We start from the raw sequence: 23,947 nt of genomic DNA on the forward strand, positions 1-23,947 counted from the left end.
CAAACAGAAGCACCGCTGGAGTTTACAATTCCCCTTGGTGCCCAGACATGCATGGAAGGGGAAACCGTGACATTTGTCTGCGAGGTCACTGAAGCTGATCAACCAGCCAAATGGATGAAGAATGGCATTGAACTCAAACCATCTGATAAAGTCAAGATGGAGGTAGATGGCAAAGTCCATCGTCTGATTATCTCCCCTGCAGAATTGGATGACCAATCAGAATACACAATCATGATCAGAAGTGCTCAGAGCACTGCACCACTCACAGTAGAAGGTAATTTGTGTCATGGCTATTTTGAAGTAATACAGAAAACAGACACATTGATGGTTGAAGTCTCCATAAAAATGGTCTTCTTTTTTTTAGTCCTGCTTATATTGTGACTGAAGACAATTGTATGCTTGAATGCTAACAAATATGTAGTTAGGTTATGAAACTATACACTATTTTCACTTAAGCTAGCCTTAATTCAGAACAGTAATGATGATGATATAGCTTCTGTTGCTATATACATATATCACGTCAGAAATATTTTAAGTCACATCAATTGGATGAATAATCCTGCCCAAGGAAACAAATAATTATGAAAGTTATCTTGGCGGGAAGCATTTTACTGAAATATACTTGTTTTTCTGCCTGTCTGAACACTGATCATTTAGTAGAAAGAAAGCCTGATAAAATCTCTTTCTGAATTGTGCCAAATATTAATTGCATTATGATATAAGCGTCCTTCACAAGGCCAATAGTTGATAACCATTCCTTTTCTCAGAAATCCCCTTGGAGATTATTGTTCCTCTGAAGGAGACTGAGTGTGTGGAAGGCGAGAATGTTACCCTCCTTTGTGAGATCAACCGACCTGACATGGAAGTTATTTGGATGAAGGACAAGGTGGAGATTAGCTCCACTGAGGACCGCCAGATAAAGATGGATGGCACCAAACACACTTTGACCTTTCCCAAGGTTGCTCTTGAAGATGAAGCAGAATACACCATCAAAATCAGAAACAAGAAATCTGCTGCTATCTTGTTTGTAGAAGGTCAGTGGAAAATATACTTGAATATAGAAACACTTGAAGGGACTGCTCAACTTTACTAGGGATATACGTATTTTACATTATCCTTATGAAATTTTGAGTAGTTTGTTAAACATTAACAGTCATTGTGAGAAGTGTGAATTATCTCCCCAAATGCCTCATGGTGTTGTAGTCTCTTGTAAGTCTGTGTATGTTCTTGATGTTTGACAACCTATTTCTGCTAACCAGCCAACTCTTGTTTTAATTAAAAAAAGGAATAGTATTCTCATTATCTGCATGAATCTGTAAAGGTCCAAATGTATACTTGTTGTAACAATTACGTCTTCTGATAGTTGTGTGTGGATTTGTCTAACAGTCTCCTTGTAATGTATCATGGAACTAAAGTCAAACACTTTTTGTCAAACTAATCCAAGCGGCAAAAGAAATTCACCTGTATTCTTTTACAAGTATTTAAATTGAAGACATGAATGCTTATTTTTATAAGATTTCAGTTTATAATAAACTTGTGTGTTTTTTGCTGTTCAAGGTTACTGTTGTGGTAAAGTAACATTTCTGGATAGTCCCAGCATATTTGTTTTTCATTCTTTTTTTGGGTTGATCAGAACCGAAGATAACTGGAAGTATTTCTGATGCAACAGTGTTTGACTGAACTGTAGGCTCGATAGAAACACACACATCTTTATGAGTAACAACTTCTGGTTTGTGCCATTTTGTTTTGTTTTCATGTGGGTTCTTTCATCTGGAGTGACAATGGCATTTGAATCAACATCAAAATGCCGCTAAATGCAACAAACCAGTACTTGTTATAAATAAAGTTGTATGTTTCCATATTAACTCATCAGCTTTTATGCCATTGAGACAGGTCTCGTTTGAGATAATATGCTTGTTTCAGTAACACCTTCAAACAATTTTTTGACAATTGTGATGAAAGAAAATGTGCCGAAATCTAAATTCAAAACAATCAGAATTAATCGTGAGATAAAAATTCTTTCAAACTGCAGTTTGTTGTGCAAAGTTGTCTCCCTATTTCTTACCATAATTTCTTGATTTCACTCATGTTATAATGGTTTGGTAGTGCCACTCAGTGTTATATTAAGTGATAATTGTTGGCATTCTATATGCTTCCTTCCCACATTAATCTGACAAGCTGAGCCACCTTATAAGTGGTAACAATACAGCATTATTGCTTCTTATGAAAAATTACTACCTCACAAAACATATCAGGCCAGGCACACTTAAAGATAACCTGATACTTTTGCAGATAGGCATTAAAACCCAACCAAGTTTCGCACTACTAACTCCCAAAACTGTTCTTCCATGTTACTAAAGCACCATGCTGAACCTTAACAGACAGGAGCGTAGTGACAGTTTACTAACATGCTTGCTTGGTTGCAGAAACCCCTGTGTATTTTGTCAAGACTTTAGAGGATCTTGAGGCATTAGAGGGAGATAACTCTTTCCAATTAGACGTGACATTGTCGAAGCCAGATGTTCATGTTGACTGGCATTTTGATGATGTCCAGCTACAACCCAGTGAGAAATATGAATTTGTGATCAGTGATGCTGATCGGTCGTTGCTCGTGTACGACATTAATCTTGACGATGAGGGCGAATATTCTTGTCGGGTTGGAGATATTTCAACAACAGCTTATGTTGCCGTTCTCGGTAATTGAATATAGCTCTGTTTTGAAAATATCCTTCTTGTGGAGACTTTGGTCTTTCTTAAATATTTCTGTAAAATGTATTTACATTGATGTCCTTCTGTGTTATAACTCATTCTCTGAGACTCAGTAGTTTCTATAGAAATATCTCTTCCACATTACAGTGATTATTTATGAACAAGATCAGCAGGAAATTTGTATTCATTTTAGTCTCAACTGTCAGGTTTACCTTGTTGTTACTCTGTCTTTCTTGAACTCCATAACAACCTTGACTTTATGGTTTGCAGAAGAACCATTGAGAATCACAGTGCCACTCTCAGACAATGAGTGCCTTGAAGGTGAAACTGTCAGTTTCATCTGCGAGATATCCAAGGAGAACGTTCCAGTGGCTTGGATGAAGGATGGCCTTGACATTACAGAGGAGGATGGCTACGAGTTCATTGTTGATGGTAAAGAACACATCCTGAAGATCCCAGAGGCTAATCTGTACCATGATGCTGAGTACACCATCGTTGTCGGCAATAACGAATCATCGGCCAGACTCTTTGTTGAAGGTGGGTCACACTTCAAATTACTGATTGTAGATGATAAATGAGAACTTTAGAATTACGATGAATTCAGTCAGTTATGGCTTATCCAGAACATTTGTTTTAGAAAGTTAAGGTGCACTGCACTGGCATAAGTATTATGACGCACAATATGTCAAAAAGTGAAGCAACAATGTGGTTTATGGGTTTACTTCTTGGCACCAAATGATGGCTTGGGTCCCAAACTGCCATGGTATATCAGTTGATGAAAATTCAGTAGTTATTGAGCTCACCTGAAAGAAAATAAGTCTCTTTTTATGCCATTTGAACTCTTTTAACTAATGTGTGACATGTTGACCTGTTAAACAGTATCTCCTAATTATCCTATTTTGTTTCAGAAACGGCTGCCGACTTTGTTGCCCGACTCCAGGATGCTGAAGCCAAAGAGACCGAAGATGTGGAACTCGTGTGCCAGCTGAGCAAGATTGGTGTCCCAGTACGCTGGATGAAGAACCGTAAACCACTGGAGCCAAGTGAACGCATCAAGATTGTGTGTGACAGATACCGCCACATGCTCCGTATAATGGAGACCATTCCAGAGGATGAGGCAGAGTACACCATTGTTCTGCCTGACAACAAGGAGTCTTCCTGCAACCTCACTATATATTGTAAGAGAAAAAATCTTCATAAATATAGGGAGAGAATTTTATGCCAATTTGATTTTTCTATGAACAATGTCTTTGGTTCTGTGTCAGTCTTGTTCATTTATGTCCAAATAGTGGTCTTTGCAGTCAACTGAATGGCATGTTGAGGGTTTTGAGGAGCACTTTCTTAACATCAGATTTGAGGCTTGACTTTAATTCAGTGCATCTTCAGGTCATAAAAAATTATGCAAAATATTTTCCTATTATTCCATGTCACTAAGGGTACAAGTTCATGTTTAAGTCAAGTTCAACATAACTGACTGCAAATAAACTCACACACTCTTTTAAGATTGATGACTTACTCTACTACAACTTCTATTCAGCCCTTCCACCAGACTTCTGCAAGCCTCTGAAGGACCAGGAGTGTGAGGAGAAGGAGACAGTAGTGTTCGAGTGTGGCATGACCAAAGCCAATGTGGCTGTCAAATGGTTCATCAATGGAGAGGAACTGTCCCCTGACAGTGACCACTACGAGATCTCCACCGACATCTACACGCAACAGCTGATCATACATGATGCTACTCTCAAGGATGCCGGCGAGGTCAAGTGTGTGTGCGGAGACAACTGGACAAGTGCTACTCTCACTGTTGAAGGTATTGTTATGAATGATGTTATTTTATATCCATAACTCTCTCAGTCTAAGGGCGGTGGGGTTGCCTATTGGGTAGAGTGTTCATTAATTGTGCTGAAGACATGGGTTCTAATCTCTACATTGGTACAATGTGTGACGCCCATTTCGGGCATCCCCTACCATGATATTGCTTGAATATTGCTATAAGCGCAGTAAAACCACATTCACTCACTCACCCTTTGTCCAAACAGGTACAGTACCCTTGACTTTCTGTGTAGAAGTACATATATGATATATCTCTGTCCAAAATCCTTTCAATGCACTTCACTATTTTGGCTTGTATCCCCATCTCTCTGTGTGTATTCAAATGAAGACTTGACTTGGTTTTGCATGTGTTTATGATGGGTGATGGCGCTGTGTCTTGATATGCTCACCATATTGTATCATCAGTATTAGATACTGATTCATGGGCACATGGTTATGATGTCAGTGGATTCTTACACTGCTGTAAGCAGAGACTTTATATTATTGAAACCTTTTTATCTCTTTTACTGACACACAAATCACATCAAGATATATTTAAATTAGGGACAATTGGCTGTTGATCACAGAAACTATACTTTTGGTTCATTACACTGGTTTTGTGCATTTTTTTCCTTAATCCAAACTTTCTATACAATTTCGTTTACTCTTTGTTGCAGCACTGCCAGTTGAAATTCTGCGACCACTCAAAGATGCAACCATTATGGAAGGAGAGAGCGTCGTATTTGAGTGCGAACTCTCCAAGCCTGATATGGAAGTTCAATGGCTGAAGGACTACGAACCATTTACTCCCAGAGAAGGCATCAAGATCACCAGGGATGGTGCCATCCATCGTCTGGAGATTGAGGCTGGTGTTGTGGACGACGAGGCTGACTACACCATCAAGGTGAATGGCAAGAGCAGCAAGGCCATGCTGCTGGTGGAAGGTAGGTGTCTGGAGAACTGGGTGTTGCTGCATCGTTCTGCATCATTATGTGTATGTAGAAATTTTTCAGGCAGGTTAGGGACTGTTCGTTATTAATGGCTAGGGGTGAATGATGATTTTTATGGAGAAACATGTACAGTGGGAGTGATACCCTGCTAAAGTTTATGCCCAAAGTAATCAAATTCAAATTCTCATAATTTTCAGATATATGTTTTAAATATTTCTCGGTTTCAAATTTCTGACACACAGCCCCCACCCAACCCCCTTGGCACTTGAAGCACCTTAATGTACACAAGTGATGAACCCCACTACCTTCACATAACATAATGGTTATGTTAAGAGTCTTCATCAGTCCCTTTAGTCATAAATCATTATCAGATCAGCCCCCCAGGCATAAATATATGGATGGTCCCTTATCAGAATAACTCAGTTTACTTCTTTCCCTATAACTGAGATAAATAGTTTTGGGATTTAGAATTGCAATAAATGTATATTCAAGAAGAAGTCAAGGGCAATAAAGTTCTTTCATGTTACTATCAATAATGTGTCATGTTTCCTAACTTTTGAGTAGCATATATGCCATTGTTTCAATGTAACCATTTCAAGGATATACATTCAACATTTGTATGACATATAATCTTTTAAAAAGAAGTTATTGCATCCATGAAGTCTGTCTTATGATGGTAAATTCCATTTTTTTGTGAAGGAAGTTTAAACAATAATTGTAACTGGGGGATCCAGGAATTTGAAGATAATTTTCCATTAATCGATAAAGACAATTATAATGAATGGAAGTCATAGGTCCGTAGGTGATGCATTTGTCTCCAGAGAGATTTGTAATATTGATAAAAAAAATTGTTTTTCATTGAGAATTTGTATAGATACAATATTGATGACCTGTCATATTATCAGTGATTAGTTTTGTTCAAGGAGACAAATGTGTTTCTAAGTTTTATCATCTTGTGATAAGTATTTCATAACTGACAGTAGGAAATATACAAATTTTCACAACCTGAAAATTATCATGAACACATGCATTTCATATTAAAACTCAAAATTAGAATGTTCCTACAGCACATTTTGTACTTTTTGAGTTCATATTCACTAATATTTCCTGTTCTGTTCCTAATGATGAGCAGTTTGAATTCTATTCTGTTATTTCAGTTTTATAACATTTTCTTTTCACTGTAATATTTGAAGTAATTGTTAACAAAATATGTTTCTTGCATGAATATCAGCTGATTTTCCTTGAGCTTGCTTCTAGCACCGATATCTCCTGTAATCTCAGGACATCCTTGCATCCCTATAGTTCCCCTTTCTCACCTAAATTATTTGAGATGTTTAGTCAGTGTTGCACTATCTTTACATCTTATTCCTAAATACATTTCAAACATTTTTTCATAATTGTAAATCTCCAAATATTATTTACAACTCCAGAATGTCACTATAATACAACGCCTGCTTATAGAACATATAGATATATTATACTCAGTTGTTTGACATGGAACAGTTTTACAGAATATAAATATTAAGGTCATTATTGAGGTGTAAAACATTTGTTTAAATATGGCACCAACAATCCCCTCCTTGACTTTTAATGCTATGTAGGACATCAGTGTACAGTTTGGTGCAACATTCATGTGATATTATCCTCTCAACGAATCTTAATGAAGTGTGCACCTCAGAAGATTCTTTACAAATACCAAATTTGATATGATTTGCTCCGTACCATATATTTACCAACCTGTTTATTATCTTTTTCCCACAAGAATTTTCTGAAATTAACTCCTTTTTGATATGCCTTGGAGTGAAGCCTGTTTCCTGATATCAGATAGGTACAGGGCTATGTAATGTGCTGAAAACAACTGGATTCCAAGCTATGAAACTTGGTATACACATAATATAAAGCATTGAACAATGATATAAATAGATAGAACTATGAAAAACACGTAATATAAAGCATTGAACAATGATATAAGTAGATAGAACTATGAAAAACACGTAATATAAAGCATTGAACAATGATATAAATAGACAGAACTATGAAAAACATAAATTGAACATAAATTTGAACAGTATTGGTTAAGATGTAAGCAGAAATATCATGTTTCAGTGTTTGAACTAGTTTCTCCTTTTCAAACTTCCATTCTCCAGTAAAAAAAAAATACTTATTTGGACACATGAGAACAATGCAGAGATTTATGCAGGCATACAGAGAATCAAGTGATCAGTTCCCAATCTGCAGCAAATTTCCCTACAATTTTCCTGAACTGGAATCATAAATAACTTGTAATTAGTTGTATGGGTTGGTGGAATTAACGTACATAAAAAATATAACATGACAAGGAAGAGTGGAGGGGGTTTTATGCTTTATGTTGTTGAATTTCAATTATTCAGAAATTCTTTTTAAAAAGGCACTTATTTTAATGACATATATATCTGTTTCCATGCTTACCAGGTGCAGTTATGATTGCTAGATAAATCCTTACAAAAGAACACTGAGAATTATCTTCTGATTGTCTTCAAAACATACATTCTAACAATGAGCCTGTTTGTCCGCATAGAAACACCACTCGAGATAGTTAAACCACTCACCGACATCAGCGTCATGGAACATGAGAACATCCAATTTGTTTGTGAACTTAACAAACCCAATGTGAAGGTCAGATGGTTGAGGGATGGCAAGGAGGTTATGGCGGACGACGGCTTTGTTGCTGTTTCTGATGGCTGCACACACACGCTATCTCTTGATGACGCCTTAGTTGAGCATAATGCTAAAATCATGATAGTTGCACAGGATAAGAAAAGCTCTGCTACGCTCACTGTAAAAGGTAAAATGATGCTTCAGTTGTGTTTTCTTATTAATGATTTGTTGATGGTTATATGGTTCTATTAACAAGATAAATTTCGAGAAACACTAACTGAAAAATGTCATCTGTAACATATCATGCTTTTTTCATATTTTTTCCAGGACATGGATAATAGAAGTAGAAAGTGTAGATGTACATAGATATATAAGTATGTCCAAATGAGGGTATCATTCTCATTATTGTAGATTGAAGACTGAAAGCCTGTCTGAAAACCCTGTCTTGCATTTATCTGCTTCTGTATGTGGTATAGTGATTTTGTAAGGTGTAAAGTATATATTTTATGTACATTTCTGTATATCTATACAGTTTTATGATATTAACTTCAAATTTTTGAGAAATGTGTTATATCACGTTTCCATAAATTACAGCCGAACCTGTCAAATTTATCCGTCCCCTGGCTGATGTCACAGTCACAGAAAAACAGGATATATACCTAGAGTGTGAAGTAAACAAGCCAGGTTTGAAACCTACTTGGAAGATTGATGGCAACAAAGTCTCGGCCAGTGGACGGTTCCAGCTCCTCACAGAAGGCAACGTTCATAAACTGATCATAAAGGAGGCTGAACTGGATGATGAGAATGTGTACACTGTTACATTTGATGATGTTACATCCACTGCAAGCGTCCTCGTTGATGGTGAGTACATCTGTTTTTTACTAACCAGTTTCACGGTGAAAACATGGTGCAGAAAGAAGTGCTGCTCTTCAGATGTCACCTGATATATTATCTATTCCTATTTGTTGTAATCTTTATACAATTGCTTCAGTGGTCACATAACTAACAAATGAGAATTTGTTAAAAAAAATATCTAATCCTTCCTTATTTGAGATATTAACATTGTTTGGTGGATTTGGACTAACACATATTCAGAATTTTTGTTGTATGTTTCTAACTCAGTTTTCTAGATGATTAAACAATTGTTTATAACATCACTAACATCTACTTTCACTTTATATCTATTTGTAAATACATTTCAATGTTTTCAGCCTTTATTTCAGCACATTTTCTTCATGACGTAGATTATTTTGGTATTCATAAGGTTTCAAGTATCTGCGGTTAAAACCCATGTCTAAACTAATGGTAAATATTGCCTCAACTCACTAGCCATCCCCATCAAGTTTGTCCAACCTCTGGCTGACATCACCGTCACAGAGAAACAGGAGATCTTCCTGGAGGTGAAGATTAACAAACCAGGACAGACTCCAGTCTGGACCTTTGAGAACAAGGATGTGTCCACCAGTAAACGCATCCGTCTGACATCTGATGGTGTCCTTCACCGTTTGGTGATTGAGAGTGCTGACCTGGAAGATGAAGGTTCCTACAAGGTTGCCTTTGGTGATGTTGAAAGCTCCGCCAATGTCTTTGTTGATGGTGAGCACAAGCGAGTGCAACAATATTCTTTTTGTCAAATTATGAAAGTGTCCTTTTTTTTCCTTATTTCCCTTAAATGTAATTTTTGTGTTGTACAACATCAAATGTAGGATATTCTTAAACAGGACTTGCTTACAAATTTGACCACTGATAACCTACCCTTTGTAGAGGAACCACTTGAGATTGTGAAACCCCTGGAGGATCAAACCATTGATGAAGACCAGACAGTCAAATTCACATGTGAAGTGTCCAAGCCAAACATCAAATCCTGCTGGTACAAGGATGGTAAGGCTGTGAGTGAGAAGGATGGGTATCGCATAGAAACCATCAACTCAGTTCACACCTTGATCCTTGATAATGTTGCTGAAGAGGATGGAGGAAAATACAGCATCAAGGTGGAGGACAAACAGAGCGAAGCCACCCTTACTGTCAAAGGTGCTTACAAGAAAGACAGTCTCTTGCAATATATAATGGAAATAAATCCTTCCTCAATTTCCTTAACACCTTTTATACAGGCTATAGATATCCCTAGGCATATTTAACTCTACTAACAAATGTACTCAAAAGTGTCTTGGGATATATTGTAATGATTGTTCATGATTTCTGGTGTAAATATTGAACAAAAGTGTATGTTTATTTTGGCAATATTGTATGTGTTCCTCAACACAAGACTTATTTCAAACTATTATAAATCCTTTTGGGTTAATATTTTGTTGTATATCTACAATTTTATCCAGATTGATCACTAACAGAGTAGTATTTTCCTCCTCCTGTAATCTCTATTCATAACATCTCCCTTTCTCTAGTCCTCCCCATCAAGTTTGTCCAACCTCTGGCTGACATCACCGTCACAGAGAAACAGGAGATCTTCCTGGAGGTGAAGATTAACAAACCAGGACAGACTCCAGTCTGGACCTTTGAGAACAAGGATGTGTCCACCAGTAAACGCATCCGTCTGACATCTGATGGTGTCCTTCACCGTTTGGTGATTGAGAGTGCTGACCTGGAAGATGAAGGTTCCTACAAGGTTGCCTTTGGTGATGTTGAAAGCTCCGCCAATGTCTTTGTTGATGGTGAGCACAAGCGAGTGCAACAATATTCTTTTTGTCAAATTATGAAAGTGTCCTTTTTTTCCTTATTTCCCTTAAATGTAATTTTTGTGTTGTAAAACATCAAATGTAGGATATTCTTAAACAGGACTTGCTTACAAATTTGACCACTGATAACCTACCCTTTGTAGAGGAACCACTTGAGATTGTGAAACCCCTGGAGGATCAAACCATTGATGAAGACCAGACAGTCAAATTCACATGTGAAGTGTCCAAGCCAAACATCAAATCCTGCTGGTACAAGGATGGTAAGGCTGTGAGTGAGAAGGATGGGTATCGCATAGAAACCATCAACTCAGTTCACACCTTGATCCTTGATAATGTTGCTGAAGAGGATGGAGGAAAATACAGCATCAAGGTGGAGGACAAACAGAGCGAAGCCACCCTTACTGTCAAAGGTGCTTACAAGAAAGACAGTCTCTTGCAATATATAATGGAAATAAATCCTTCCTCAATTTCCTTAACACCTTTTGTACAGGCTATAGATATCCCTAGACATATTTAACTCTACTAACAAATGTACTCAAAAGTGTCTTGGGATATATTGTAATGATTGTTCATGATTTCTGGTGTAAATATTGAACAAAAGTGTATGTTTATTTTGGCAATATTGTATGTGTTCCTCAACACAAGACTTATTTCAAACTATTATAAATCCTTTTGGGTTAATATTTTGTTGTATATCTACAATTTTATCCAGATTGATCACTAACAGAGTAGTATTTTCCTCCTCCTGTAATCTCTATTCATAACATCTCCCTTTCTCTAGTCCTCCCCATCAAGTTTGTCCAACCTCTGGCTGACATCACCGTCACAGAGAAACAGGAGATCTTCCTGGAGGTGAAGATTAACAAACCAGGACAGACTCCAGTCTGGACCTTTGAGAACAAGGATGTGTCCACCAGTAAACGCATCCGTCTGACATCTGATGGTGTCCTTCACCGTTTGGTGATTGAGAGTGCTGACCTGGAAGATGAAGGTTCCTACAAGGTTGCCTTTGGTGATGTTGAAAGCTCCGCCAATGTCTTTGTTGATGGTGAGCACAAGCGAGTGCAACAATATTCTTTTTGTCAAATTATGAAAGTGTCCTTTTTTTCCTTATTTCCCTTAAATGTAATTTTTGTGTTGTAAAACATCAAATGTAGGATATTCTTAAACAGGACTTGCTTACAAATTTGACCACTGATAACCTACCCTTTGTAGAGGAACCACTTGAGATTGTGAAACCCCTGGAGGATCAAACCATTGATGAAGACCAGACAGTCAAATTCACATGTGAAGTGTCCAAGCCAAACATCAAATCCTGCTGGTACAAGGATGGTAAGGCTGTGAGTGAGAAGGATGGGTATCGCATAGAAACCATCAACTCAGTTCACACCTTGATCCTTGATAATGTTGCTGAAGAGGATGGAGGAAAATACAGCATCAAGGTGGAGGACAAACAGAGCGAAGCCACCCTTACTGTCAAAGGTGCTTACAAGAAAGACAGTCTCTTGCAATATATAATGGAAATAAATCCTTCCTCAATTTCCTTAACACCTTTTGTACAGGCTATAGATATCCCTAGACATATTTAACTCTACTAACAAATGTACTCAAAAGTGTCTTGGGATATATTGTAATGATTGTTCATGATTTCTGGTGTAAATATTGAACAAAAGTGTATGTTTATTTTGGCAATATTGTATGTGTTCCTCAACACAAGACTTATTTCAAACTATTATAAATCCTTTTGGGTTAATATTTTGTTGTATATCTACAATTTTATCCAGATTGATCACTAACAGAGTAGTATTTTCCTCCTCCTGTAATCTCTATTCATAACATCTCCCTTTCTCTAGTCCTCCCCATCAAGTTTGTCCAACCTCTGGCTGACATCACCGTCACAGAGAAACAGGAGATCTTCCTGGAGGTGAAGATTAACAAACCAGGACAGACTCCAGTCTGGACCTTTGAGAACAAGGATGTGTCCACCAGTAAACGCATCCGTCTGACATCTGATGGTGTCCTTCACCGTTTGGTGATTGAGAGTGCTGACCTGGAAGATGAAGGTTCCTACAAGGTTGCCTTTGGTGATGTTGAAAGCTCCGCCAATGTCTTTGTTGATGGTGAGCACAAGCGAGTGCAACAATATTCTTTTTGTCAAATTATGAAAGTGTCCTTTTTTTCCTTATTTCCCTTAAATGTAATTTTTGTGTTGTAAAACATCAAATGTAGGATATTCTTAAACAGGACTTGCTTACAAATTTGACCACTGATAACCTACCCTTTGTAGAGGAACCACTTGAGATTGTGAAACCCCTGGAGGATCAAACCATTGATGAAGACCAGACAGTCAAATTCACATGTGAAGTGTCCAAGCCAAACATCAAATCCTGCTGGTACAAGGATGGTAAGGCTGTGAGTGAGAAGGATGGGTATCGCATAGAAACCATCAACTCAGTTCACACCTTGATCCTTGATAATGTTGCTGAAGAGGATGGAGGAAAATACAGCATCAAGGTGGAGGACAAACAGAGCGAAGCCACCCTTACTGTCAAAGGTGCTTACAAGAAAGACAGTCTCTTGCAATATATAATGGAAATAAATCCTTCCTCAATTTCCTTAACACCTTTTGTACAGGCTATAGATATCCCTAGACATATTTAACTCTACTAACAAATGTACTCAAAAGTGTCTTGGGATATATTGTAATGATTGTTCATGATTTCTGGTGTAAATATTGAACAAAAGTGTATGTTTATTTTGGCAATATTGTATGTGTTCCTCAACACAAGACTTATTTCAAACTATTATAAATCCTTTTGGGTTAATATTTTGTTGTATATCTACAATTTTATCCAGATTGATCACTAACAGAGTAGTATTTTCCTCCTCCTGTAATCTCTATTCATAACATCTCCCTTTCTCTAGTCCTCCCCATCAAGTTTGTCCAACCTCTGGCTGACATCACCGTCACAGAGAAACAGGAGATCTTCCTGGAGGTGAAGATTAACAAACCAGGACAGACTCCAGTCTGGACCTTTGAGAACAAGGATGTGTCCACCAGTAAACGCATCCGTCTGACATCTGATGGTGTCCTTCACCGTTTGGTGATTGAGAGTGCTGACCTGGAAGATGAAGGTTCCTACAAGGTTGCCTTTGGTGATGTTGAAAGCTCCGCCAATGTCTTTGTTGATGGTGAGCACAAGCGAGTGCAACAATATTCTTTTTGTCAAATTATGAAAGTGTCCTTTTTTTTCCTTATTTCCCTTAAATGTATTTTTTGTGTTGTACAACATCAAATGTAGGATATTCTTAAACAGGACTTGCTTACAAATTTGACCACTGATAACCTACCCTTTGTAGAGGAACCACTTGAGATTGTGAAACCCCTGGAGGATCAAACCATTGATGAAGACCAGACAGTCAAATTCACATGTGAAGTGTCCAAGCCAAACATCAAATCCTGCTGGTACAAGGATGGTAAGGCTGTGAGTGAGAAGGATGGGTATCGCATAGAAACCATAAACTCAGTTCACACCTTGATCCTTGATAATGTTGCTGAAGAGGATGGAGGAAAATACAGCATCAAGGTGGAGGACAAACAGAGCGAAGCCACCCTTACTGTCAAAGGTGCTTACAAGAAAGACAGTCTCTTGCAATATATAATGGAAATAAATCCTTCCTCAATTTCCTTAACACCTTTTGTACAGGCTATAGATATCCCTAGACATATTTAACTCTACTAACAAATGTACTCAAAAGTGTCTTGGGATATATTGTAATGATTGTTCATGATTTCTGGTGTAAATATTGAACAAAAGTGTATGTTTATTTTGGCAATATTGTATGTGTTCCTCAACACAAGATTTATTTCAAACTATCATAAATCCTTTTGGGTTAATATTTTGTTGTATATCTACAATTTTATTCAGATTGATCACTAACAGAGTAGTATTTTCCTCCTCCTGTAATCTCTATTCATAACATCTCCCTTTCTCTAGTCCTCCCCATCAAGTTTGTCCAACCTCTGGCTGACATCACCGTCACAGAGAAACAGGAGATCTTCCTGGAGGTGAAGATTAACAAACCAGGACAGACTCCAGTCTGGACCTTTGAGAACAAGGATGTGTCCACCAGTAAACGCATCCGTCTGACATCTGATGGTGTCCTTCACCGTTTGGTGATTGAGAGTGCTGACCTGGAAGATGAAGGTTCCTACAAGGTTGCCTTTGGTGATGTTGAAAGCTCCGCCAATGTCTTTGTTGATGGTGAGCACAAGCGAGTGCAACAATATTCTTTTTGTCAAATTATGAAAGTGTCCTTTTTTTCCTTATTTCCCTTAAATGTAATTTTTGTGTTGTACAACATCAAATCTAGGATATTCTTAAACAGGACTTGCTTACAAATTTGACCACTGATAACCTACCCTTTGTAGAGGAACCACTAGAGATTGTGAAACCCCTGGAGGATCAAACCATTGATGAAGACCAGACAGTCAAATTCACATGTGAAGTGTCCAAGCCAAACATCAAATCCTGCTGGTACAAGGATGGTAAGGCTGTGAGTGAGAAGGATGGGTATCGCATAGAAACCATCAACTCAGTTCACACCTTGATCCTTGATAATGTTGCTGAAGAGGATGGAGGAAAATACAGCATCAAGGTGGAGGACAAACAGAGCGAAGCCACCCTTACTGTCAAAGGTGCTTACAAGAAAGACAGTCTCTTGCAATATATAATGGAAATAAATCCTTCCTCAATTTCCTTAACACCTTTTATACAGGCTATAGATATCCCTAGGCATATTTAACTCTACTAACAAATGTACTCAAAAGTGTCTTGGGATATATTGTAATGATTGTTCATGATTTCTGGTGTAAATATTGAACAAAAGTGTATGTTTATTTTGGCAATATTGTATGTGTTCCTCAACACAAGATTTATTTCAAACTATTATAAATCCTTTTGGGTTAATATTTTGTTGTATATCTACAATTTTATTCAGATTGATCACTAACAGAGTAGTATTTTCCTCCTCCTGTAATCTCTATTCATAACATCTCCCTTTCTCTAGTCCTCCCCATCAAGTTTGTCCAACCTCTGGCTGACATCACCGTCACAGAGAAACAGGAGATCTTCCTGGAGGTGAAGATTAACAAACCAGGACAGACTCCAGTCTGGACCTTTGAGAACAAGGATGTGTCCACCAGTAAACGCATCCGTCTGACATCTGATGGTGTCCTTCACCGTTTGGTGATTGAGAGTGCTGACCTGGAAGATGAAGGTTCCTACAAGGTTGCCTTTGGTGATGTTGAAAGCTCCGCCAATGTCTTTGTTGATGGTGAGCACAAGCGAGTGCAACAATATTCTTTTTGTCAAATTATGAAAGTGTCCTTTTTTTTCCTTATTTCCCTTAAATGTAATTTTTGTGTTGTAAAACATCAAATGTAGGATATTCTTAAACAGGACTTGCTTACAAATTTGACCACTGATAACCTACCCTTTGTAGAGGAACCACTTGAGATTGTGAAACCCCTGGAGGATCAAACCATTGATGAAGACCAGACAGTCAAATTCACATGTGAAGTGTCCAAGCCAAACATCAAATCCTGCTGGTACAAGGATGGTAAGGCTGTGAGTGAGAAGGATGGGTATCGCATAGAAACCATCAACTCAGTTCACACCTTGATCCTTGATAATGTTGCTGAAGAGGATGGAGGAAACTACAGCATCAAGGTGGAGGACAAACAGAGCGAAGCCACCCTTACTGTCAAAGGTGCTTACAAGAAAGACAGTCTCTTGCAATATATAATGGAAATAAATCCTTCCTCAATTTCCTTAACACCTTTTATACAGGCTATAGATATCCCTAGGCATATTTAACTCTACTAACAAATGTACTCAAAAGTGTCTTGGGATATATTGTAATGATTGTTCATGATTTCTGGTGTAAATATTGAACAAAAGTGTATGTTTATTTTGGCAATATTGTATGTGTTCCTCAACACAAGATTTATTTCAAACTATTATAAATCCTTTTGGGTTAATATTTTGTTGTATATCTACAATTTTATTCAGATTGATCACTAACAGAGTAGTATTTTCCTCCTCCTGTAATCTCTATTCATAACATCTCCCTTTCTCTAGTCCTCCCCATCAAGTTTGTCCAACCTCTGGCTGACATCACCGTCACAGAGAAACAGGAGATCTTCCTGGAGGTGAAGATTAACAAACCAGGACAGACTCCAGTCTGGACCTTTGAGAACAAGGATGTGTCCACCAGTAAACGCATCCGTCTGACATCTGATGGTGTCCTTCACCGTTTGGTGATTGAGAGTGCTGACCTGGAAGATGAAGGTTCCTACAAGGTTGCCTTTGGTGATGTTGAAAGCTCCGCCAATGTCTTTGTTGATGGTGAGCACAAGCGAGTGCAACAATATTCTTTTTGTCAAATTATGAAAGTGTCCTTTTTTTCCTTATTTCCCTTAAATGTAATTTTTGTGTTGTAAAACATCAAATCTAGGATATTCTTAAACAGGACTTGCTTACAAATTTGACCACTGATAACCTACCCTTTGTAGAGGAACCACTAGAGATTGTGAAACCCCTGGAGGATCAAACCATTGATGAAGACCAGACAGTCAAATTCACATGTGAAGTGTCCAAGCCAAACATCAAATCCTGCTGGTACAAGGATGGTAAGGCTGTGAGTGAGAAGGATGGGTATCGCATAGAAACCATCAACTCAGTTCACACCTTGATCCTTGATAATGTTGCTGAAGAGGATGGAGGAAAATACAGCATCAAGGTGGAGGACAAACAGAGCGAAGCCACCCTTACTGTCAAAGGTGCTTACAAGAAAGACAGTCTCTTGCAATATATAATGGAAATAAATCCTTCCTCAATTTCCTTAACACCTTTTATACAGGCTATAGATATCCCTAGGCATATTTAACTCTACTAACAAATGTACTCAAAAGTGTCTTGGGATATATTGTAATGATTGTTCATGATTTCTGGTGTAAATATTGAACAAAAGTGTATGTTTATTTTGGCAATATTGTATGTGTTCCTCAACACAAGATTTATTTCAAACTATTATAAATCCTTTTGGGTTAATATTTTGTTGTATATCTACAATTTTATTCAGATTGATCACTAACAGAGTAGTATTTTCCTCCTCCTGTAATCTCTATTCATAACATCTCCCTTTCTCTAGTCCTCCCCATCAAGTTTGTCCAACCTCTGGCTGACATCACCGTCACAGAGAAACAGGAGATCTTCCTGGAGGTGAAGATTAACAAACCAGGACAGACTCCAGTCTGGACCTTTGAGAACAAGGATGTGTCCACCAGTAAACGCATCCGTCTGACATCTGATGGTGTCCTTCACCGTTTGGTGATTGAGAGTGCTGACCTGGAAGATGAAGGTTCCTACAAGGTTGCCTTTGGTGATGTTGAAAGCTCCGCCAATGTCTTTGTTGATGGTGAGCACAAGCGAGTGCAACAATATTCTTTTTGTCAAATTATGAAAGTGTCCTTTTTTTCCTTATTTCCCTTAAATGTAATTTTTGTGTTGTAAAACATCAAATGTAGGATATTCTTAAACAGGACTTGCTTACAAATTTGACCACTGATAACCTACCCTTTGTAGAGGAACCACTAGAGATTGTGAAACCCCTGGAGGATCAAACCATTGATGAAGACCAGACAGTCAAATTCACATGTGAAGTGTCCAAGCCAAACATCAAATCCTGCTGGTACAAGGATGGTAAGGCTGTGAGTGAGAAGGATGGGTATCGCATAGAAACCATCAACTCAGTTCACACCTTGATCCTTGATAATGTTGCTGAAGAGGATGGAGGAAAATACAGCATCAAGGTGGAGGACAAACAGAGCGAAGCCACCCTTACTGTCAAAGGTGCTTACAAGAAAGACAGTCTCTTGCAATATATAATGGAAATAAATCCTTCCTCAATTTCCTTAACACCTTTTATACAGGCTATAGATATCCCTAGGCATATTTAACTCTACTAACAAATGTACTCAAAAGTGTCTTGGGATATATTGTAATGATTGTTCATGATTTCTGGTGTAAATATTGAACAAAAGTGTATGTTTATTTTGGCAATATTGTATGTGTTCCTCAACACAAGATTTATTTCAAACTATTATAAATCCTTTTGGGTTAATATTTTGTTGTATATCTACAATTTTATTCAGATTGATCACTAACAGAGTAGTATTTTCCTCCTCCTGTAATCTCTATTCATAACATCTCCCTTTCTCTAGTCCTCCCCATCAAGTTTGTCCAACCTCTGGCTGACATCACCGTCACAGAGAAACAGGAGATCTTCCTGGAGGTGAAGATTAACAAACCAGGACAGACTCCAGTCTGGACCTTTGAGAACAAGGATGTGTCCACCAGTAAACGCATCCGTCTGACATCTGATGGTGTCCTTCACCGTTTGGTGATTGAGAGTGCTGACCTGGAAGATGAAGGTTCCTACAAGGTTGCCTTTGGTGATGTTGAAAGCTCCGCCAATGTCTTTGTTGACGGTGAGCACAAGCGAGTGCAACAGTATTCTTTTTGTCAAATTATGAAAGTGTCCTTTTTTTCCTTATTTCCCTTAAATGTAATTTTTGTGTTGTAAAACATCAAATGTAGGATATTCTTAAACAGGACTTGCTTACAAGTTTGACCACTGATAACCTACCCTTTGTAGAGGAACCACTTGAGATTGTGAAACCCCTGGAGGATCAAACCATTGATGAAGACCAGACAGTCAAATTCACATGTGAAGTGTCCAAGCCAAACATCAAATCCTGCTGGTACAAGGATGGTAAGGCTGTGAGTGAGAAGGATGGGTATCGCATAGAAACCATCAACTCAGTTCACACCTTGATCCTTGATAATGTTGCTGAAGAGGATGGAGGAAAATACAGCATCAAGGTGGAGGACAAACAGAGCGAAGCCACCCTTACTGTCAAAGGTGCTTACAAGAAAGACAGTCTCTTGCAATATATAATGGAAATAAATCCTTCCTCAATTTCCTTAACACCTTTTATACAGGCTATAGATATCCCTAGGCATATTTAACTCTACTAACAAATGTACTCAAAAGTGTCTTGGGATATATTGTAATGATTGTTCATGATTTCTGGTGTAAATATTGAACAAAAGTGTATGTTTATTTTGGCAATATTGTATGTGTTCCTCAACACAAGATTTATTTCAAACTATTATAAATCCTTTTGGGTTAATATTTTGTTGTATATCTACAATTTTATCCAGATTGATCACTAACAGAGTAGTATTTTCCTCCTCCTGTAATCTCTATTCATAACATCTCCCTTTCTCTAGTCCTCCCCATCAAGTTTGTCCAACCTCTGGCTGACATCACTGTCACAGAGAAACAGGAGATCTTCCTGGAGGTGAAGATTAACAAACCAGGACAGACTCCAGTCTGGACCTTTGAGAACAAGGATGTGTCCACCAGTAAACGCATCCGTCTGACATCTGATGGTGTCCTTCACCGTTTGGTGATTGAGAGTGCTGACCTGGAAGATGAAGGTTCCTACAAGGTTGCCTTTGGTGATGTTGAAAGCTCCGCCAATGTCTTTGTTGATGGTGAGCACAAGCGAGTGCAACAATATTCTTTTTGTCAAATTATGAAAGTGTCCTTTTTTTTCCTTATTTCCCTTAAATGTAATTTTTGTGTTGTAAAACATCAAATGTAGGATATTCTTAAACAGGACTTGCTTACAAATTTGACCACTGATAACCTACCCTTTGTAGAGGAACCACTTGAGATTGTGAAACCCCTGGAGGATCAAACCATTGATGAAGACCAGACAGTCAAATTCACATGTGAAGTGTCCAAGCCAAACATCAAATCCTGCTGGTACAAGGATGGTAAGGCTGTGAGTGAGAAGGATGGGTATCGCATAGAAACCATCAACTCAGTTCACACCTTGATCCTTGATAATGTTGCTGAAGAGGATGGAGGAAACTACAGCATCAAGGTGGAGGACAAACAGAGCGAAGCCACCCTTACTGTCAAAGGTGCTTACAAGAAAGACAGTCTCTTGCAATATATAATGGAAATAAATCCTTCCTCAATTTCCTTAACACCTTTTATACAGGCTATAGATATCCCTAGGCATATTTAACTCTACTAACAAATGTACTCAAAAGTGTCTTGGGATATATTGTAATGATTGTTCATGATTTCTGGTGTAAATATTGAACAAAAGTGTATGTTTATTTTGGCAATATTGTATGTGTTCCTCAACACAAGACTTATTTCAAACTATTATAAATCCTTTTGGGTTAATATTTTGTTGTATATCTACAATTTTATCCAGATTGATCACTAACAGAGTAGTATTTTCCTCCTCCTGTAATCTCTATTCATAACATCTCCCTTTCTCTAGTCCTCCCCATCAAGTTTGTCCAACCTCTGGCTGACATCACCGTCACAGAGAAACAGGAGATCTTCCTGGAGGTGAAGATTAACAAACCAGGACAGACTCCAGTCTGGACCTTTGAGAACAAGGATGTGTCCACCAGTAAACGCATCCGTCTGACATCTGATGGTGTCCTTCACCGTTTGGTGATTGAGAGTGCTGACCTGGAAGATGAAGGTTCCTACAAGGTTGCCTTTGGTGATGTTGAAAGCTCCGCCAATGTCTTTGTTGATGGTGAGCACAAGCGAGTGCAACAATATTCTTTTTGTCAAATTATGAAAGTGTCCTTTTTTTTCCTTATTTCCCTTAAATGTAATTTTTGTGTTGTACAACATCAAATGTAGGATATTCTTAAACAGGACTTGCTTACAAATTTGATCACTGATAAACTACCCTTTGTAGAGGAACCACTTGAGATTGTGAAACCCCTGGAGGATCAAACCATTGATGAAGACCAGACAGTCAAATTCACATGTGAAGTGTCCAAGCCAAACATCAAGTCTCGCTGGTACAAGAATGGAAAGGTAGTGAGTGAGAAGGATGGGTATCGCATAGAAACCATCAACTCAGTTCACACCTTGATCCTTGATAATGTTGCTGAAGAGGATGGAGGAAACTACAGCATCAAGGTGGAGGACAAACAGAGCGAAGCCACCCTTACTGTCAAAGGTGCTAATTTTACTAACCTGCTTATATTCATAAAACACACTTTGAACTTTTTTTCCCCAAGTGCTCAAAGTTAATAAAAGATCTGTATGGCTTTTTTGAGGATTTAACTGTGTTAGGACTCCTCTTTCAGTGGGAGTTTGAAATTAGATACATTTCAAAATGATTATGAATTGAAGGTTTCTTTTTGTGAAAAGTATCTGTCATTAATTTCTTATGACACAGTTTCATGAATGTAGCATAATTATTTCTTGGTTAGGGCCAGTTGAGACTCTATGATAGAAAAGCCTGTTCTGGTTGAAAGAGATGGCTTAATGGTGGTCAGACTTGTTTTAGCAGATCATAATACCCTGTTTGTGTTGATCATTGCTCACAGTACCAATCACTGGATCGCCCGCCCTGAAACATGACTTACAGGCTGCCATCAAATAGCTTGAATGCTGCTGAAGTTGGTGTTAAGCAAAAATGCAAATGAACAAACCCCTTCAATTCAACCTTACTAACCCCTCCATCCTCCCCCAGCTGTACCTGTGGAGTTTGTCCAACCTCTGGCTGACATGACCGTCACAGAGAAACAGGAGATCTTCCTTGAGGTGAAGATCAACAAACCAAACAAGAAAGCAGAATGGTCATTTGAAGGAACCAATGTGTCAGCAACAGGAAGAATAAAACTCAGTTCTGATGGCCCCGTTCACCGACTCATCATTTCAAAGGCTTCCTTAGACGATGAGGGTGTATACAAGGTCTCATTCCGGGGCAAAGATAGCTCCTGCAATGTCTTTGTTGACGGTGAGGACGCCATAGATTCCTCAAATATATTTTTCTTTTTTTTTTACTTTTAAATATTCCTTGGATTGGAAACATGAATCACTTCAGTCTATCAATTTTTCAGCAGATATTTGTTTTTATAAACTAATGCTATTACTAATAAATGTTGTATCTGTAATTTTCAACATAGTGATAACAGTAAAATGTTCTTATTATTGCCTACTAATTTTGTTTGTGCATGTACTAACTTCAGTATGCCATGTCATAAGAAACATAATCTTTTGTCACTAACGCCTTGTATGTCACCTTTGTAGAAGAACCTGTAGAAATAATCCGACATTTGAAAGACCAGGAGATCTTGGAGAAGGAAACAGCCAAATTTAAATGTCAAGTGTCCAAATCTGGAGTGAAGGCCAAATGGCTAAAGGATGGCAAAGTTGTGACTGCAGCAGATGGTTACGAGATTACATCCATAGATGTCACTCACACATTGGTCCTCAATGATGTTGAGTTGGATGACGGTGGGAAATATACTATCCAAGTAGAGGACAAGGAGAGCTCAGCCATCCTCAAAGTCATGGGTATGGGATTCCCCAACCCTTTTCATTTCAGATTTGTTCTTGGACTTTGAAACTTCTCTTCGTTTCATTTTCAAGTCAGCAAGTCACTAAGTCAATCTGTTTGTTTATTTATATAGTTTGTTGTCAGATCATGATGGCTCACAGCTTTATATAATAACTGTGCATGTTTGTATTGATTAATTAACACCTTGTTTATGATTTGATGACTTACTGCAATGTAATGTTGAGGACTAATTGACTAATTTCAGGCCAGTTGGTATAATACTAATTCAATGTATTGATTTTAAAATTAATTTTACAGTGAAGAGTGATCCATTTCATCTTATGAATGTGCCATTTTTTTTTACTCTAACTTGCAGAACTTCCAATTGAAATTACCAAACCACTTAAAGACCTTGAGATCATGGAGGGCACTGCCTTGACATTGAGCTGTGAGGTCAACAAACCGAATGTTCCATCCAAATGGATGAGGAATGGAGAGGAGATTGCTCCCTCGGAGCGTATTGAGATGACTGTGGATGATACCCGGCACACACTGACCATCCCCAAGTCAGAAGTTGATGATGAGGCTGTGTACAAGTGTGTCATCAAGGACAGGAAGACATCTGCCAGAGTCACAGTCAAAGGTGGGTCTCATTGGAGGGATGGTTTCAGAGTAGGAGTGGGTGA

At 38.1% G+C, this 23,947-nt stretch overlaps 3 protein-coding genes across 3 annotated transcripts in view; all 3 read left to right on the top strand.

Moving 5' to 3' along the window:
- The window catches only part of LOC137298485 (titin-like), a 446,086-nt gene that overhangs the window by 245,611 nt on the left and 176,528 nt on the right, over positions 1-23,947 (top strand). Inside the window, exons 141-149 of the mRNA XM_067830773.1 lie at positions 8-274; positions 768-1,034; positions 2,980-3,246; positions 3,618-3,887; positions 4,247-4,516; positions 5,196-5,462; positions 8,026-8,292; positions 8,700-8,966; positions 23,638-23,904. Of these exons, the coding sequence (XP_067686874.1) occupies positions 8-274; positions 768-1,034; positions 2,980-3,246; positions 3,618-3,887; positions 4,247-4,516; positions 5,196-5,462; positions 8,026-8,292; positions 8,700-8,966; positions 23,638-23,904 (2,409 nt within the window). The remainder of the gene's footprint in view (positions 1-7; positions 275-767; positions 1,035-2,979; positions 3,247-3,617; positions 3,888-4,246; positions 4,517-5,195; positions 5,463-8,025; positions 8,293-8,699; positions 8,967-23,637; positions 23,905-23,947) is intronic.
- On the top strand, positions 15,001-17,358 carry LOC137297759 (immunoglobulin superfamily member 22-like). Its single transcript, XM_067829704.1, has 6 exons — positions 15,001-15,063; positions 15,188-15,497; positions 15,869-16,135; positions 16,304-16,570; positions 16,942-17,208; positions 17,333-17,358. Exons 1-6 carry the CDS (start codon positions 15,001-15,003, stop codon positions 17,356-17,358), a joined length of 1,200 nt encoding a protein of 399 aa, XP_067685805.1.
- LOC137297760 (immunoglobulin superfamily member 22-like) lies at positions 19,290-22,652 on the top strand. The gene is made up of 8 exons (XM_067829705.1): positions 19,290-19,352; positions 19,477-19,786; positions 20,158-20,424; positions 20,593-20,859; positions 21,231-21,497; positions 21,666-21,932; positions 22,452-22,557; positions 22,643-22,652. Exons 1-8 carry the CDS (start codon positions 19,290-19,292, stop codon positions 22,650-22,652), a joined length of 1,557 nt encoding a protein of 518 aa, XP_067685806.1.

Source organism: Haliotis asinina, chromosome 10 (assembly GCF_037392515.1).
Source record: "Haliotis asinina isolate JCU_RB_2024 chromosome 10, JCU_Hal_asi_v2, whole genome shotgun sequence".
NCBI lineage: Eukaryota > Metazoa > Mollusca > Gastropoda > Lepetellida > Haliotidae > Haliotis > Haliotis asinina.

What these genes read in the sequence shown, in the direction of transcription:
- LOC137297760 (XM_067829705.1), top strand. Translation starts at nt 19,290, where the DNA reads ATGAAGGTTCCTACAAGGTTGCCTTTGGTGATGTTGAAAGCTCCGCCA. An exon ending in CGCCAATGTCTTTGTTGACG is followed by an intron (nt 19,353 to 19,476) that starts GTGAGCACAAGC and finishes ATTCTTAAACAG; the next exon opens with GACTTGCTTACAAGTTTGAC. An exon ending in AGCCACCCTTACTGTCAAAG is followed by an intron (nt 21,933 to 22,451) that starts GTGCTAATTTTA and finishes ATCCTCCCCCAG; the next exon opens with CTGTACCTGTGGAGTTTGTC.
- LOC137297759 (XM_067829704.1), top strand. Translation starts at nt 15,001, where the DNA reads ATGAAGGTTCCTACAAGGTTGCCTTTGGTGATGTTGAAAGCTCCGCCA. An exon ending in AGCCACCCTTACTGTCAAAG is followed by an intron (nt 16,571 to 16,941) that starts GTGCTTACAAGA and finishes CCCTTTCTCTAG; the next exon opens with TCCTCCCCATCAAGTTTGTC. An exon ending in CGCCAATGTCTTTGTTGATG is followed by an intron (nt 17,209 to 17,332) that starts GTGAGCACAAGC and finishes ATTCTTAAACAG; the next exon opens with GACTTGCTTACAAATTTGAC.